The 18,916-nt window shown below is 40.9% G+C and overlaps 1 protein-coding gene across 8 annotated transcripts in view; it reads right to left on the reverse strand.

Annotated features, from left to right (window-relative positions):
• The window catches only part of F13A1 (coagulation factor XIII A chain), a 121,397-nt gene that overhangs the window by 18,820 nt on the left and 83,661 nt on the right, over positions 1-18,916 (reverse strand). For 6 of the 8 annotated variants that reach the window (XM_061995429.1, XM_061995427.1, XM_061995428.1 and 3 more), the window contains 4 exons: positions 15,775-15,893; positions 9,742-9,849; positions 7,100-7,274; positions 3,277-3,457 (listed from right to left, as the gene is read on the reverse strand). In XM_061995429.1, the coding sequence (XP_061851413.1) occupies positions 3,277-3,457; positions 7,100-7,274; positions 9,742-9,849; positions 15,775-15,893 (583 nt within the window). The remainder of the gene's footprint in view (positions 1-3,276; positions 3,458-7,099; positions 7,275-9,741; positions 9,850-15,774; positions 15,894-18,916) is intronic. The other 2 variants (XM_061995432.1, XM_061995435.1) reach the window with 1 other exon arrangement.

Here is an 18,916-nt window from a genome sequence, read left to right on the forward strand (position 1 = left end):
AAAAAGGACACAGAGGAGAAATGAAAGGAGATGTGTAATATATTAAGTCATGCCCAAAGGGTTATGTGCACCATGTACTAATAAATGTTCTAGGAGGATGCAAGGATGGAGAAGGCAGTTCAAAAACTAATCAAGCCAAAGAAAAGCAAATGTAGGATGGGAGGATTAAATGCTTATGTGAAGGTGCATATGGATTCCAGTGGAGTAAGGATGTTTCTATATGATTTGTCCCTGTCCCAAAAGAATGCAGAAAAAAAGGACTGAATTAAGAAATTTTGAGAAACAGGTGGGAGAATAAAAGGTAAAGAAGTAAAAGGAAATGTGAAAAGTGGGTGAGAGGTGTTTCATAGATCAGGTCAGGAGGGGAGAAGAAGAGATAGTGAAACGTGGCAATGATCCATAAACTGGGTGTATATGGACTGCACAGTGAGGTGGCCAATCACTAGGTCTTGTGTCATATCATTTATAGGCAGATATTTCAGAAGAGTGACTGTTCCTTTACAGCTCTGTGAGCCATAAGAAGGACCAGTCCTGTGAGGTGTACTGAGGTCCCGTTGTGACATAGACCAGATGTGGCTTAGCAAAATAGGAACTCCCAAGATTCCCAATAGGAGAGAACAAGGCAAATGGCAGGACCACAATCCTGGCCTTCAGGAGAGTAGGTTTTGGCCCGTTTAAGGTCCTCCTTGGAAGAATCCCATGGGAGGCAGTTCTAGATGGAAGATGGGCCCAGGAGATCTGGTTGTTTTTAAAGGGTCACCTCCTCCATGTTTAAGAATGGTCCATCCCTGTATGCAGGAAGTCAAACAAAAGTGGCACAAGGACCACATGGTGGACAATGTAAACCCTGTGAAACTTAAATATTAAAAAAAAAGGGCTCAGGAAGTGGAAGCAGGGAAAGATGTCCCGGACGAATACAGAGACGCTGCCTGAGCGTGCAGAGATAGTTTTAGGAAAGCCAAAACCCAGATCAAAAAGAAGAGTGTCAAAGAATCTGAAAAGAAAGGCAAGCACATTAGTACCAGAAGCAATGCTATAGAAATGTGGATCTGCTGCTGAATGCTGCAAGGGACCTAAGTGACAAAGGCCAAAGTATTCAACGCTGTCTTTTCCTTGTTTTTTACTGTTAAGATTTGCCCTCAGGAATCATAGTCACTGAGACCAGTGTCGAAATTTGAAGTAACAAAAATTTACCATCTGTACAGGAGAAACAAGTTAGAGAGTATTTAAACTAGATACAGAGAAGTTCAATGATCTGATGGGATGGAGCCAAAAGTGCTGAGGGAGCTGGCCAATGTCATTGTTAAGAATATTCATATTTGTCTTCGAAAGGTCATGGTGATTGAGGGGAGGGAGGGTTCCTGAGGACTGGAAAAAAGCAAATATCACTCCTTTCTTCAGGACAGAGAAGAAAAAGTACCCAGAGAACTACAGACTTGTCAGCCTCACCTTGGTCTCTAAGAAGGTTATAGAGAAATTCTTCCAGAAAGCATTTCCGAACATATTAAAAACAAGAAGATTGGCAGTAGTCGGTATGGATTCACAAGAGGCCAGCTGTGCCTGACCAACCTGATAGCTTTCTCTGATGAAACGAATGACTGAGTGGACAAAGGGAGACCAGTGTATGAGGGTTGTCTTGTTTTTTTACTTTAGCACCAACTTCTGGAACATTCTCATAGACAAATCAGTGGGCAGTAAGGTGTATTGAAAACTGGATGATCAGATGGTTGTGATCAGTTCTGTGAATTCTAGCTGGAGTTTACTCACTAGTTGTGTACTCCAGGGATTGATCCTGGGCCCAATACTGTTTATCATCTTTGTGAATGACCTAGATGTTGAGATCTACTGCACCTTCAGCAAGTTGGATGATATAGAAAACTGAAGGAATGACTGATACACCAGAGGCTGTACACAAGAAGAAGCTAATAAGGAAGGCTCAATAGGATCTTATCCATGTGTATAAATGCCTAGTTAAGAGAGTAGAGGGGAAGAAGACAGAGACAGTGTGGCCCCCAATGACTGGACAAGGAGCAATGGGCACAAATTACAGAATCACAGAAGTTGAAACAGGAAATTCTGTCTGAACATCAGCAAACACTTTTTTAACTGTGATAGTGGTTGAGCACTAGCATAAGTTTCCCAGAGAGGTCATGGAGTGTTCATCATGAAGATATTAAAAACCAAATTGGGGACAGTGCTGAGAAACTCACTCTAGATGACCCTGCTTTGAGTAGGCAGGTTAGTTGACTTACATGAGTCCTTTCCAGTCTTGACTATTCTCTGATGCTGTGATATAAGCTTCAAGTGTAAATGAACCTAATGGTTTTCCTTAGATTCCCTTTTGGTAACAGATTATGGAAGTCATATAAAAGAGATTACAGCATCAGATTTAGCCAAAGAACGGGTTTGCTACAGTTTTAATATGAAGACTTCCAGAGATTAACTCATTAATGAAACCTACTGATGAGTAGCTATGCTGATGAGTTGACGATATCATTGACACAAATCTGGTATATTAACATTGAATATAAGAGCACAGAGGTCACAGTCACTGCTTCAATCTGAGGAGGAGAGGCTTGAAGCTTGATAAAGAACAGACAATTTCTACAGAACCGAGCATATAATCAATATATGCTACACTTCTGTCAGACAGGAAACAGCAAGAGCTCAAGGAGCAAGTTAGAGGACTGTCTTCTCCAAAAGAATACATAATACATAGGCTCTATTTCTTATTCCTAGAGAGTTTTCTTTTTATAAATCTGGCAATAACATTTCAGCAACTTGTATGATATGTTGCCTTGTTTCTTTTTCAGATGAATTTGATTTATTTTGGCAAGTATTTATTTGTGACAGTGACTGCATGTACACAATGTAAAACCCTCAAATATGGGAACTGGGCAGAAGCAGAACAAAAAGGGTGGTTTTCCATAGATATTGAGGTATTCCTTTGAGCCTGGCTACAGACAGATGGAAATGCCCTTTCCATTTTTAGAGATGGCCTGGACCTAAGAAGCACAAACCCATTCCAGCTCACCTCCAGTGTTGCTTAAATGTGCACTGTATGGTAACATCAGTAGAGGGATCCCCTAGGGTTTGTCTCTTTACATGACAAGCACTTCATATTGATCAGCCTGTTAATGATCCATTCATTCTGTTTTACATAAGCTAGTGTTGTTCTTTAAGACACAGAGAAATAAATAAACTGTGGGCATTGATGGCATATTTTCTACTACTAATATAGTTGAGACATTAAAGACATTTGCCAAGAGAACTCACCAGACGGAGTCTTTTGTAATTGTGGTGTCCACTTTGCCTTCATCATCCAGAAAGAAGTCCAACTGTAAATTGGCATTGTTATCGTGAGCAGAAGAATAGTTGGTAATGAGTCTTGCAGGTATTCCCAAGCACCTCAGAACTGTGGCAGAGAGAAGTGTGATGAGAAGGACAAACATGAAGACTGTGCTCATGGATGAGAGAATGAGAGGAGAAAAACTATTAATAACTAGAATAAAATGGGAAAACTTGGTCAAATCAATCCAAATAATTCATCCCATCTGTCTTTATATAGAATACTTTAAATATTTTATCAAGTCTGAAAATAAAGAGCATTCAAGACATGTAATGGTACAATAGATATAACCTAAGCAGCTGATTACCAGCAGGTTTGGAACAGTCTTGTATAGTGACCACACCGTAGCATTTCAGGACAAATCTGGATGAAAAAGGTCAGCACTTAAAACAAGTGTTATAGAGAAAAATAAGTTTGAGCTTGCAAGAAATGCAAAAACATTAAGTCTGCTTTTACCAGTAGCCCAGGAGAATGTCCAGGCTATGCTAAAAAGAAAATTAATAGAAACTATCTCCTTTTGGTTGAGTTGGAGTTTTTCTGCTTGACATCTGCCATCAGAAGAGATCTGAAGAATGTTAAAGAATAAAGCAGAAAATTATTGCTAACAAGGGAGATCTGCATCATTTGCAAGTGAAATGTCAGAGTCAGAGAGTCTGAACAAAATGCATTACCTAACTTTTATTGATTGCTAAGTAATAGTATTTTGGACTTGGTAGTCCCTTCCCATGAAGGATCTTAAGAGAAGGATCAAAAAACAACAACAAAAAAGGTTCTACCCTTAAATCTCAGATCATCACAATGTAGCACTGCTAACGCTTCTACCCATTGGATAGGGGGTAAATTTGGGAAATGTGATAACACTATGGCTACATCTGAAGTGCAATACTTATTATTAGGCTTCTGTATCTGTTGTGCACCCTGTCTGGTAAACAGGCACGGAGCACAACCCCAATCAAGAAGCTGGGCTGCAGGTTAACACATCATCCCAGCTTCTCCAGATGAAACATTTTGTCTCTCAACCAAGAAAATATTCCTGTTTCCCAATTTAGGAGCCACTATGGTTCTGCAGAAAACAGAGGGCTGGGTTTTTTTGGTTGTTGGTCTTTTTTGTTTGGTTTTGAGGGGTTTTTTTTGAAAGGGAAAACATTTTTATTGGAATTCTTATCTAAAAATAGTTCTGATGCTGCAGTGATGTGAAGCCCTTGCTGCTACTGCTGGGTTTTGTATATTCATTAGTGTCACTACTGTGACTCCCAATAAAGTGTAACACTGCACATTCATTTCAAGTTCCTGGATGACAAATTACCTGGATGCATCCAATACCATATGTACCTATTGATTAAACTTAATTCAAGTGCCCTCCCAGGCTTCCAGCACATGAGCCATCAGGGCTCATTGAAAATAATTTGTCTGACAATTTCAAGATTAATGACCATTTTTCAGAATGTTTTAGCATTTTTAACGGGTGACTATCTGCAGTGTACAATACAGTAACCTTGGAAAGCTGGACTGGTCACAGTGACAAAACACTGGCAGCTGAGAAAGGCTCAGAATCAACTCAAAACAACTCTTTTAGTTGTACATGGACCTTTGCTGTCCTCACTGTGTGATGGTCAGGAGCTGGATGTGTCAGTGGCTACATCAGCTACTTGACAATGTACTGCTGCAAGGATTGCTGAAGTATAAAGTTTGTTGTGCATTATGAAATGAAAACATGCCACGTCTTTAACTTGACCAACTTAGTCAGAAAACCAAGTCTAGTTTTGCCCCTGATAAATACACCTCTCCATTTAACACGACAGGCTCTGGGCCTCTGATGTTTGGCCCCAGTTTCACAGGGGCCTGCAGGCAAAATACTGCACAGTGGCAATTTGGGCCCAGTGCAAGGGGAAGGCGTGAAAACTGGTGTGTGTGTGTATGTCTGTCTGTGATCTAGAGAGACCCAGAGGAGGTAATGGACAGAAATTACAAAGTAGCCAGTGGAAGCCACTGTGAGGAGTTACATCACAAGAAACATTTGCAAGGAGCCTTTTCAAACGCACTGCCTTGTGCAGAGGCTGAAGGGCATCAAGCACAGACCACGTGACATCAGGTAGTGGAGTAGATGGATGTCTCTCAAGTTTTTGGGATGTGGGTGATTGCTCATTATCCCACTGAACCAGGAATAAAAAGAACAATTTCAAGAGTTAAAGGACATAGCACCTGCCAGCACCTTCCCAAATCAAAAGAGGAACCTCACAAGATATAGGAAAGAGAAGCAGAGAAACTTGATATTGCATCCCTTGCTGCAGCTGTGAGAAGTGTGTGCCAGCAGAAGGCTAAGGGTTCAGAAGACAGCTTTCTTTCCGAGGTCTTTACTGTTCTGAATAGCTTTTAAACTACCTGAGGTAACTAAAATGAGTAATGAAATTCAATTATTCAGGTTGGAGGAAAATTATGTACAAAATGAAACATACACGTACAGAACAGGCAAAAAAAGTGAAAACGTAGAGATGTCCAGGGCTGCCTGAGGGTGAAGTCAGTCTTGTAAGTTGTTATTAATTATTCAATTTCCATGGCTGCTGCAAAATATGGGTGATTAATATCCTTCATTTTTTATGGAAGTATAATGTGAAAAGAAGTATAACATGATTCCTACATGTGACAGTATTGAGACAGATAGAAATGGAAAGGTTTCAGAGTCTTTCTGTAATTTCCTTTTCACGTCTTAAATACAAGTATTGAGGCTTAGACTTTCAGATGTGGCTGAATAGTACACAATGTAAAGTAGGCTCCAAGCCTGCAGAAGTACCCATTGTCTTCCCATGATTCTAAGTACATTTGTTCCCTCCCTGAGTTTGATACTTAAATGCATGTAAGTGCTTCTAAGGAAGACTATCTAGACCCATGACAGACCCTTACTTTTCGTTTCTGTTGAGCTGCTTCTGTTGGCCAGTGTCATCAATATAGGAACTGCTTGACTTGGCACTACATTGGCACTTGCCATAAGTGTTGTTTCCAATGTCTGGGCCCCATTATCTGTATAATGCACATTTTTTACAGTCCTAGAGTCTTTCTTGACTGTTAATATGCTGCAGTGTGTTCCAGCATATTAGCAGATGTTGGACCAATCCAACACTGTTTTCCCCTACTTGTACAACCTGCAACATCTTATTTGCTGCAACATTGGAACTTTAGTTTGAGTAAATGTGCTTAGACTTAACCTTGTAGTGCTAGACAAGTCATAAGCCAGGCCAGTATTTTCCTCATTATTCTGGCTCACAAACTCCATAGAAAATGTTACCAGTGCTCAATAGACAGGTGCTGGGACAGTGCATGTCAATTTTTCCTAGGAACAATCCTCAGCAGGTGAGATTTGGCCTTTCTGGAGCAGAAACAGCAGCATATCTCCCATATTGGATAACAGTTTCTTATTGCAGGTCTAGATAACAAGACTCCTGTTCATTTCAGAATTCCTAACAGAAATGTGGATTCTGACAAAAGACTAACTTTTTCTCTCCCAAACTTACCTTTGTGAGCCACAGAATACATTTCACTGAACCAATAAACAGTTAAAAGAATTGTGTGGAAGAGCAGGCAAACTCAAGGCTTATTTAAAGACCATCTATTTTAGCCACATATGTTTAAGACTGTCTACTCTTTACTCCTGAACAACACAGAGTTATTGAGTATTTCACTTAGTTTAACCTAAAATCTCTCTGTTATGCAAGAATTGCATAGCAGCATGGAGCTTTTGTCACTGGTACCTACATGTGTTGAAGACACCAGCAAAGACCCAACACTGGCCATATCGCACTGGTTGCTTAGAGCTGTAATACTCCAAGAGGATGTCCACACTTCCTGTCCAGGCTGATGGTGCCACACCGTAAGTGTATGTATTGTCCCAGGAGCCAGCAATCACGCCATTATCATCCCTAGAGTTGATCTACAGAGAAAAGAAACCAGTGTTAGGAATGTCAGAAGCCGAATAATAAAGAGCTCTTTAACCCAGCAGACAAAGATAGGATGGGAGAAGCTGAACACAGACAAATTTAGGTCAGAAGACAGAAATGTTTAATTATGAAGGTAGGAGACAAATAAAACAATCTTGCTAAGGGCCATGGAATCTCCATTACTGAACAATTTTGAATGAAGGTCAGGCACTTAAAAATAATGGTGAAATTAAATCACCACACTAAGTATCCATGTTGCCAGTTTAGTAGGTTTTATTAACATTAAACATGCTTACTGCTCTGTATTTTTAATAAACTTGATTGGTTATACACTGATAAGCAAGCCTCAGAAATATTAATTTGGATTTTTTTCCTAACATGCTGTGGTTTCCTGTCCATATCAGCCCAGACTTTTTAATAAAATCACTCCTGATTTACAGCGGATAGAGAGGAGAACTGTTCCACCTGTTATTTTTAGAGAACAAACCAATTTCTTCGCTCCAGCACACAGGAAAACAAGAAGGAATTTGCTGTGTAAGTTTTCCTCAGGTTAAGATTATACAAAGCAAGGATCTTTGCTGACTAATGGCTATACTGATAGGCATTAATGAGCAATACATCTCCTAGATGCAATTTGAGCCAAAGCAGTTGAGGCTGAGCAAAAAGCTCATTCGCTCTGTACCTTTTAATTATGCTAATGTGGAACAGCTACACACCAGCCAAATAAATCACAATTCTCATTTAAAAGCTTTTGGCTGGATTAACTACTGTTTTATAATTAGAAAATCGACTTCCTGTGAACTCTAGGACTGAATAAAGATAAGTATTCAGAGTCCTAACCAAAGGGTTAAGGGGTTGTACCCATCTCGTTGTTGTGGGAAACATGCCAAGAAAAGAGGTATTTCAAGGAAAGGGCAGCATGTTGATCTCCGAGCTCTCCTCTGTCTGCAAAGAGGGGAAGAAGGAGGTGACACTACCTGCTCTACAACATCAGGAAGCCTCAGAGGGATCCCAGCATGGGGGCACCTCCTCAGATGAGTTGAGGTCTACCACATTTCAACATGAGCAAGAGTGATATTAAGGAACACAGGTGGGACTTCAATACCTCTTGGCTGCTTCTTACCAAGGTCCAGATTTCAGATGGCCAAAAGTCCCACTCAGCTATGGCCCAATCCTGCAGATTAGACCTGAAGTCTAATGGTCCAGGAGACCATTATCTCCCGGATTTCCAGTGGTGAACGTCTCCACTTCCCAAAAATGCTTGAGTGGCTTAGAATCTAAGACCTTGCTCTTTGGGTTCATAAACTTTGTGCTATTTTGCCCTTAAGACTTCCACAATCCCTACATGAAGGATTCTTTACATCCACTAGCCCAGGGATGAGGGAAACACATTCAGTTCTTGCTTCCATCTGAAGGTCTGAAACTATATTTCTAATGTCTGAGGTGAAATAGCTAATCAAAAGGTTAAAATAAGAAGAGAAGTGGAGATGTTTCAAGACTTCTTGCTGAAGCTATACTTTTTAACATGATGCTATGCAAAATGCAGCACGTGGCGCTGAGAGGCTCAAGATCCCATTTCAATGTCATCTAAGACAAAGAGCTCATCTTTTCAAAGCCTGGGCAAATGTTGTAACAAGCAGGTCAAAGGATCACTCATCTCCAGCAGACATGTTTTGTGGACTATTTTAGTAGTTGACTTGGGAGAACATCTACAATGACTAGGGTATTATTTGGGGAAGTAGAAGGCATCAGTTCAAACCTCTATAAGGCAGAGGACTCAGCCTCTGCCTCCCACATCCTAGATGAGTCTTCTGTCTTGAGTATTAGTGATGAGGCTGCTGTTGCACTTCACAGTCTAGCTCCTGGTGCCCAGCAACTGGAAAGAATGGAGATGAGGGAAGTCTTCTCTTTACTCTTTGCTTCTGGTACTTCCATTCTGAGCGATGTAAATTTTGTGGCCCCTATGTTTAAGGGGACAGCTCTCACTGTGTTTTCTTCTGGGGCCAAGGTAGCATGCAAAAGTGTTCTCAGCCCAACTAGGCTATTTGGGCCTTAAAAATCAGACACAGTAACTCCCACCATTGTAGTGTTTTAAGATCCTATTGTGCTGGAGTCCACATAAAGTCTCTCAGTTCTCCATCTCATATGCCAGCCATCCTACCACTTCACTGTTCATGACAGAAATAGGTTCCTCGAGATCTCAGCTATCAGAAGGCAAGCATATGAAATGCTATTGTGCCTGGAGTGCAATGTCTAAAAACGTCTTTCCTACCAGTGAGGTACCATTCTTGAGAAAAGGCAATAAGCCAACACAAGTATTTCACCTTCAGTGAAGTGAAATAAAATGACAGACCCCAGAGGTCAAAATGGACAATTGATCCAGCACCTGTTGGAGTGAGCACATCAGGGCTCAAGGGCCAGTTAAATCAGCCTAACACATATTAGGCATCCATCACATACCACTGCAGAGGCAACACGGCAGACTTTGATTGGGTTTCCACGCCCAGAGAGCTCCAGTTCTGCTTTGTCCATCAGGAACAGGCAAGCATCCAGAATGTTTTCTTCAAACTAGATAAAAGAAAATAAACAGGGAAACAGAGGGAAAATTGAGCTGCTTTTTATTCTGGAAGGCAAAGGCAAATTAGCTGGTCAGGTCAAAGTCCTGAGTTTAAAAATACAATCATCCATGTATAGTAAAAAAATGTGAGAGGCTGTGAGAGAAAAGAGAGTGTAATTTTCAATTCAATCTCAGTCCAGTTTCCAGAAGGTTGAAATGACAACACAGCCTTTCTGACAGGACATAAAATTTTAAGTGCTAACAAGTACATAATAGGAAGATATTATAATAGTAACTACAAGAAGCTAGTCTACTCATGAAGGACTTCATGTCCTTCACATATTCCAGACCTGTTAATTTCAGGACTTCTCTGACACAGCCAATGCACTGCTGGGAAGTTGAACAGTAAGTGGTTTGCCAAAGTTATTTTGAAGACTCTTACATTTTAAAGTTTATATTTAAATATGTTTAACATTGACAAGCCAAAAGCTGATTATATAGATTAATCCTGGTCTACAACAGCTTAGACATCAAAAAGACCAAGTGACCTAAAGCAGTCTTCTTCAAAAATAATGTCAAAAGGTACAGTTTCTTTGATCCAGCATGAACAAGCACAAGAATGAATTGAGGGCAGAGGTGCCTAAATAGACCAGAAATGATTTGCCAAAGAACTTGCCCTGCAATGTATTTCATTTTCCTTAAGAGAAACTGCATAGTAAAGAAAAATGCCCCTGTCCCCTTGAAAACGGTAGGAGACTGGGAAATGCACATTAATAAACTAAATATCTCCTAGATACACAATCTTCTATTAACCTTCAAGGCTGTGACAGAAATTCCATGGAGCTCATTTCCATTCTATGTTAGGTTTTATGTTCTATGCTTGCATCCATAAAGATATGAAGCACAGGTGTTTTGCTCTTATATTACTACTAGGGTTGGATTGATTTTGCAACTGTCTCCAGCCTGGCTTAGGGCTCCTTGGCAGATAAAGGTGATTAGAGTTTTGTCTCCTGAAGAAGGCGAGTAAGATCCCAGGCTAAACTGCTGCTTTGGTAGCCTGGGGAGAGGCAGAGGAGAAGGGTCACGCCAGATTGCTGAAAAGGAAGCCCCAAAGAGTCAAGACAGTTGCTGATGTTGCAGGGAAGATGGGAGAGATGGAGATGACATCCCAGGCAGCAGCCAAGGTCTGGCATAAGCCAAGCAAGTGTTCCCCTGTGTTTCACCACCCTCAGTTGTTTTCTGGCCAAAGAACATCCTTTTCTTTGCCTCTGCCTCAAGCCTGCCTGGGTCTTATTGCTCAAAGCACCACTGCCATGTGGATCATGTTCAGCCAACATCCTCCAAGGCAGCACACCTCTCTTATCACCACCCACACTTGTAGTGAATTATTTTCTCTGGAGTAGACTTTCACTAGTCAGTAACATCTTATAGTCTAAGCAAAATGGAATTCATGGTGTTTAGGAAAATAAGGAAAGAAGGATCAGTGTTTCCTAGAGATCTACTTCTAAGATGGCATCATCCCTGGGAAGCTGAAGAGTTGCACGATAGACTCTCCACTCCATTTCACTGGTATGTAACATAAATAAACCTGGGTGAATGACCGTGCAGTTGAGAGTGTCCTCACTAAGAAGAATCCTCACAACAGATAATGTAAACTCTGGGCCCTCAGAGTCATCCTTCCTGCTTGAAGTTCACTTTTCTTCTGCTCTCATTCAATGATTTATCACTTTCACCAGGATCAAAATCTGCACTTCAAATTATCAGCAGAACCTGAGACATGAGTTAAATCAATAAGAAGTTTATCCTGAAAATTAAGTCTTTTCATCTACAGCTTAAGAGACACTGTCAAACTTGCCAGCATATACAGAAAGAATAAAGAGGAAAGAAATTGGCTTGTGGCCTTCCACCTTAGCACTTACAAAATGACACGAATGCTTGTGAAATAACTGGATTAACAGGGGAAGAGATAGGACAAACTGTAAAGCCTAGCTGTTGCATTAGTACAGGATGCAGGGTAGCCTTAACTCTAAAGTCACTTTTGCCCTTCTTAACTATCCAGGGATTTAAAAACATTAAATCAAATTAAATCGCTTTCCCACTCTCACTCTTGGCATAAAATTGCTATCTAGAGTGAAGTGGAACAGAAACATAGCACTTCTAAGGCTGAACACTCCTTGAAACATCAGAGGAGCTGGAGCAGCAGTAGGCAGCCAGGACATCTGAGTGAACTTGGGCTGGGCACAGACACTGCCTGCTCAACACGAACTGAAATGGACATAAACCAAATTTAGGACCAAGGAACTTTGTCAGAGTGTGGTAGTTTGACCCTGGCTGGATGCTAGATGCCCACCACACCGCTCTATCACCCACCTCTTCAGCAAGCCAGAGAAGGGGAGAAAATAAGATGAAAGTCTCATGGGTTGAGATAAAAGTAGTTTAGTAAAGAAGCAGCAAAGCTGCACATGCGAGAAGCGAAGCAAAAGCAGATAAAGCTGTTACTCTCCACTTCCCATCAGCAGCGATGTCCGGCCACTTCCCGAGAAGCAGGGCTTCGGTACGCATAGCGGTTGCTTTTGGAAGGCCAAAAATGAATCTTGCCCCCTCTTTCCTGCTTCTCTCCCCCAGTTTATATTACTGAGCTGACGTCATATGGTATGGAATATCTCCTTGGTCAGCCTGGGTCAGCTGTTCTGGCCGTGGTCCCTCCCAAGAACGTGCCCACCCACAGCTATTGGTGAAGGTAGGGGAAGGAATGCTGGAGGAACAGCCCTGATGCTGTGGGAGCAGTAGCCATAATATTGATACCAACAGTAGGCACAGCACTGCAAGAGGTGCTGTGGAAAATCACTACCATCCCAGAGACACTACACAGTCACCTGGGAAAGACTGCAGATGGAAAACAAGGCCTGAGAAAATATATAGGAAAAGAGGTTCTGTCCACTCAAAGATGTGCATTGTGTTACAGAGCAACGTATTTAGTCGGGCTGGCCTTTACTGGGCATCCTCCTTCATGCCAATTTGTTTCTAACAGATGACCTTCTATTCAAATCAAAGTAAGGGGGCTGTACCACCTTTTGCACTGGTAGAATTATAGCTGTACTTCTTACAGTCAGCTGAGGGCAGATGTGGTCACGTGTTGCCTATGGTCTGATCTACAGTAACATCATATTTACGCAGTGGGTGAAGAATGCAGCTCAACGTGTGAAGATGATGTAACTCATGATGGCAACAAGAACTCTATGCCTCCTGAGTTTTATCTTTCTTACCAAAAAAAAAAGTTAAATGATCAATATAACATCCAACTTCTGACATTTCTCAGCTGGAGAATTGCTGTGCTCCTAGATTTCTTCTAAAGTCAAATTTCCCCATAATCCCCAGTGGGCCTTTCTGAGTGACTGGCTATTTATACTTCCTTAGAAGAAAGGAATCACAGTCATGTTCCAAGAAACACCTCCATCCTCATTCATTACAGCCATGTTTCAACTGGTCTGTTGTTTCTTTCTTAGTCCATTTTTCTTGTCATTCCTCCTCTCATGTTGATCCCGCTCATTAAAGACAGCAGCTGTGAGAATCGTCTCCTACTAGTAACCCAGTTTTGAACTGTATGTTCCTTTTCAATTTATAACCTGATTTAAAGCTTCCAGCTGTCATTGTTCAAAGAAATTTTTTAGGCTAAGAATATTACTGTCCATGAGTCTATCTATAGTTTTGTATATGACCATATACCTCTTTGAATCTTCACCTCCATGAATCTACATGGCCTTATGCTTTTTACTTACACTGTTGCACATGGCTATCTATTATAAATACAAAATGTGTATTTGTATGATATATTCATAATATAGGCCTTGCTGTTAGTGCATTTACTCATAGCAATGCTCTTGTTCTTGAAAATTGTTGAAAATTGCTGAGAATGAGGGAGATACATGTTTTCAACTGCTGGAAATTTTAAGGGTGCAATTGGGAATATCAAATCCTCCACCTCACTGAAAGTGAGGGAACCAGAAGAGTATTTCTTCGTTGCTTTGCAGTTTTAGATGTCTGTTACATCCATACAAAAGAATGGATTCTGTGTCAGCTCTTGGCTTGGGCCCCCTTAGATGCATCTGCCACACTCAGTTTTCACGTGGGGAAATGATAACAGAAGGTGCACCACAGCACAGTCTGGATATCAGGTCCCCGAATTTCAGACAACACAGGAATGAAAGTATAGGACAAAGGACTACGGAACAGCCCTAACCTTCCAGATAGAACTACCTCCACAGCAAAACTACATAAATAATGCAGATTCTCAAGGGAGGCTGGTGTTTGTGTCAGGAAGGTGCCAGATTTTCAGAATATAAGCACCACAGGCCAAGCCACCATAGGCCATAAATTTGGCATGTTAGGACATAAATCCAGCAGCTTGTTTAAGCAGCACCTTTCACCTCTCTCCATCCTCCTATACATCTGTCATGGAATGAATACAAAATCTAGAAACCAAACAAGCCTGGAAAATAACCCAGGAGAATAAAGAAAAAAAACCTACCTAATCAAGGAGATGCTTATTGATCTAGATCAGCCCTCCAGTCCTATTCACTGCATGGCTGTACAAGCTCTTGCAGAGGAAGGAAGGGCCAGGAGGGGGCATTTTTGGTCAACTTAAATGTACACCCAGCTTTGACCACAGGATCTGGTTCCACATATGGAAAGCTCCATCAGCTTCTGGAATTGTTCCCCCCTCATCGTTTATTTAAGGGTTGTTTTTATCTCAGTCGGGATGACATTCAGGCCCTGCAAACAGCAGCAGTGCCACAACCAAAGGAAGAGTGCAGAGGCAGGAACTCCTTAAGGCAGTACTACTGCAGGCAAAAAAAAAAAGACTAAATTGTACCTTTAAAGAAGAAAACAAGAAAGACATGAGTTCAAAGAGCTCTCCAGGGCAAGCATACTGGCAATTTATCCAGCTCAAACTTTGCAGTTGTCTTTAGCTGAGGAGAGGAATGTAAAGCAAAGAAGACTCCCTCTGCAAGGCTGTGCCAGAGAGGTGCTGAAAAAACTGACTGCATCCACCATCATAGCATTAAGGAAATACTTCAATACTTTCTTAATTGTGCTGCTGTGAAAATTCAGGAGGTGAGATGAGCAGAGTTCACTGTGTCCAGGAACTGGCTATTGGGGCCCCTCTGAGTGACAACTGGGATGAGTTTTGCTCATTTGGTTAATTCCCTTTTCCTGTTCTCACACAACAACTTAACTGTTTCATCTCATAGGGATTTTTCAGGCTGGTTAGCACTTACAAGCAGACTGAGGTAAACTAGAGAAGGTCTGAATATTGAAGGCACACCAACACCACACATCAGCCTGGCAGGGTGTGTTTCCCCCAGGCTGAAAAAGGCCACTGGAGATTGATGTTGTCAAGTCCTGGCAGCAAAGGGAGAGGTTCCCCGTTTGTCACTTTGGTGAGGAAAGTTAAAACTCTAGGATTGAACACCAGTTTGGCACAGGTATCTTGTGATGGAATGTCAGAAGATCAGAATTATTTTCATCAAGCTGCTAAAGATGAAAGGAAGAGTCGAAGCAATACCACTTATTGGTGAGAAATGAAAAAAGAAAAGAAAAGAAAAGAATCAAACTCTTCCACCAAATTAGTTTGATCCTGAAGCAGCAACAATGCCACAGAAACCTCAGCTAATTATTATAACATTCAACAGGCAGCCTCTTAGTATCTGAAACATGCCCCTAAAACAACGTCTTTAAATGTTAGCTATTATAATATTCCTTTTCTGGATTAGGTATATACTTACTTCATACAATTTTAAAATCATGCTCCTTGTCTTTCTGAAGGAGACACTAATAATGCACTTTAGAGCCCACAGTCTCAGCCACAGTCTGGTGTCAATTAAACTTGCTTGCTGTCCTACTGGAAGCATTCAGAGAAAGTCTAAACAGCTCACCTGACCATAACTCCAGCTTCTTGATTTTATGTCATTGATGTTTCCATGGAAAACAATACCAACGTCATTCAGGACATATTCTTCCCTTTCTTTCTCATCATCCAGGTACACAGCATCCTCTGCATCAGTTTACCGAAAACAAGTGTTAACACAGTTGCATAGTTTTCAAATGGGACAGATAAAAAAAATCTTAGCACATAATATAGTCATTTTTGATGGAAAGTACTCCTCTTCCACCAAACAAAGGCTTCCTTTTTTCAACAGAGTACAAGAATAAGGAGGTAGTGACCGCAGTCAGGAATATGATATACAACTTAAAAGCATCAAGATGCAAAAATGATGACAACTCCTGCCTGTTTTCTCAGGACCTATAAAGTATGATTAAAATGTAATATCTTATCAAGAATTTAATGATCACGGTGTACCACTAATCTAAAAGTTGGAGCACCATGTTGCAATTCTGCACCCGTAAAAACAGATCAAAGAACAATTTCAAACCTTTTAATGTTAACGGGAAACAGCTCAAGTTGAGAGATCCAAAGAAAGATCTGTAGTGCATTAATAAAAAAGAAATACAGTTTTTGTAGCATTTAATGGAAGGGTTCGATTGCTTTTGTCCATAGGCAAGTTATTGATTGGAGTTTCCCTCCCCCATGTAGTTTGACTGACCAGTGAGTGTGAGGAGGTTCCAGCGTCCAAGTGAAAACTGGAAGGAATTGGAAATATTGAAACTTCTACAAAGGGTATGTAATAGATTTGTCTTATATCAAAGAGTTGAAGAGCATATGCAGGGACCCTCACCCTGAAATTGTGATTCACGCACATAGATAAACCGATATTAACATTCATAAACAAACCCACATGCCATGAAACAATTCAGACATTCACAGGTAAGTATGAAGCAGACCGTGGTTCTGCAGTGCTAAAACAGTTGAGGATTTCTTTCCTTGTATTTTGAGATCAAGAGATACAGCTTAACAATTAACAGTATGGAAATTAATTAACTTGAGGAAATGAGTAACACAGTACCAAATTGCAAATTCAAGGGAAGCAATAACCTCTGACAGTCAGATATGGGCAAATACAAAACTAACACCCACCACTGCTTCATCATCCCACTACAAATTACCAGAGAATAATTTCACTTTTAAAAGCCTATTGATTTGTTGTATTTTGTTGAAATGCAAATCAGATTTGTACTTCCTTGTCAACCTCATCCACAAAAGCTTCTTCATTTGCCCATAAAACTGCAATTTGGCTGAAAATAAGCTAAAATCTTTGCCCTCTGAAAAAATCAATGGCAAAACTCACACTGGCTTCTGCTAGATGAAGGAGTCTGTCAGTCTACACACCTGACCCTGCTGCAAGTCTTATTTTCTCTGAAGATATATTTCTATCTCTATGTCTATACTACCAGAAGAGATTATGCATAGATATGTAACATAATGACCTCCATGTTGGTGTGTAAAGAATGATAGGGAAGTAGGTACTAGATGTACCCTTTGTTGCATTTATGGAGACCAGCACTTGCCATAGAATCGTAGAGTTGTTTCAGTTGGAAAAGACCTTTGAGATCATTGAGTCCAACCACTCAACTTACACTGCAAAGCCCATCACTAAGCTATGTCCCTGAGCACCTCATCTACATGGCTTTTAAATACGTCCAGGGATGATGACCCCACTCCCTCCCTGGGCAGCCTGTTCCAATGCTTAAGAACCCTCTCAGTGAATAAGTTTTCCCTAATCTCCAATCTAAACCTCCCCTCGTGCTCCTTAAAGCCATTTCCTCTTATTCTATCACTTGTTACTTGGGAGAAGAGACCAACTCCACATTGCTACAGTTTCCTGTCAAGTAGTTGCAGATGAGTGATAAGGTTGCTGTGCAGGCTCTGCAGACCATGTCCAACTCCAAGCAAACAGAGAAGTTTCTTTACAGGCTTGCCACTACCCATGACCTGGCCAAACTGCACCCAGGCACCAAACAGACAATTATGTGTTTATTTTGTTTAGAGGGTACCAGGTGAGAGTGAATCAAAAGCCGCAGTTAGCGGGGACTCTCATAAAACTGTACTGTATGACCTTTTTGAGGTCTCACTCCCAGGTCTAAATAAGTTCTGCATAACGTCCCATTAAAAATGTTGCAGAAGTTACAGATCATCTAAGCTCTGTTTCCTAAGGCTGGATCTGCCTAATTTGCTGATTGAACAATTATATGCATTCATTCACTGAGATGTTGGTTTTATTGAAGAACACCTAGACAAATGGTACAGAGAATGCATTTAACTGGGGCTGTTTAGGCTAGAAAAGAGGAGACTGAGGAGAGATCTTATTAACATTTACAAATATCTAAATAGTGAATGTCAATAGGCTGGGACATGCCTTTTTTCTCTTGTACGTAGCAACAGGACAAGGGATAATGGGATGAAGCTGGAACACAAAAAGTTCCACTTACATATAAGAAAAAATTATTTTACTATGAGGGTGATGGAGCAGTGGCACAGGCTGCCCAGAGGGATTGTGGAGTCACCTTCCTTGGAGGACTTCAAGACCCGCTTGGACATTTTCCTATGTGACCTGATCTAGGTGAAACTGCTTCTGCAGGAGCATTGGACTAGGTGATCTCTGGATTTCCCTCCCAACCCCTACCATTCTATTATTCTATGATTTAAAGGAGGAGAACTCATCCTTTCTTCTGTAGAGTTACACATTCAGTGAAGCCTCTGCATATGCCTCCTTGACAGCTGTTATTTTCTGCCAGGGATTAAAAATATCAACATTGATCAGGTTGGTATCAATTGAGATGCTTCCCTTATTTCGAGACTGCGTGATCTTTGCTAAATCAGATGAAAATTGATCAACATCTCGGTCAATTATTTGAAAATGTTTGTGTTTTTTGATATAGGAAAAAGAGCTTCTGTGTTTCATAGAGAAGCCAGCTGCTTTGATTTTTGACAGCTTTCACTACCCTTGAGACTGTTTAGAAGAAAATACGAGGCACTTGTGACTACTTTGATGCTAAGCATGCTCTACATAGTACAACTCCTAATTATTTCGTGCAAGTGGAGACTCACATCTGACCAACAGAATAATTCCATGGAAATGTGTTGGGTTTGTTTATTCTTTTTCTCTGGCAGTTTAGGGA

This window comes from Colius striatus, chromosome 4 (genome assembly GCF_028858725.1).
Source record: "Colius striatus isolate bColStr4 chromosome 4, bColStr4.1.hap1, whole genome shotgun sequence".
NCBI classification, from domain to species: Eukaryota; Metazoa; Chordata; class Aves; order Coliiformes; family Coliidae; genus Colius; species Colius striatus.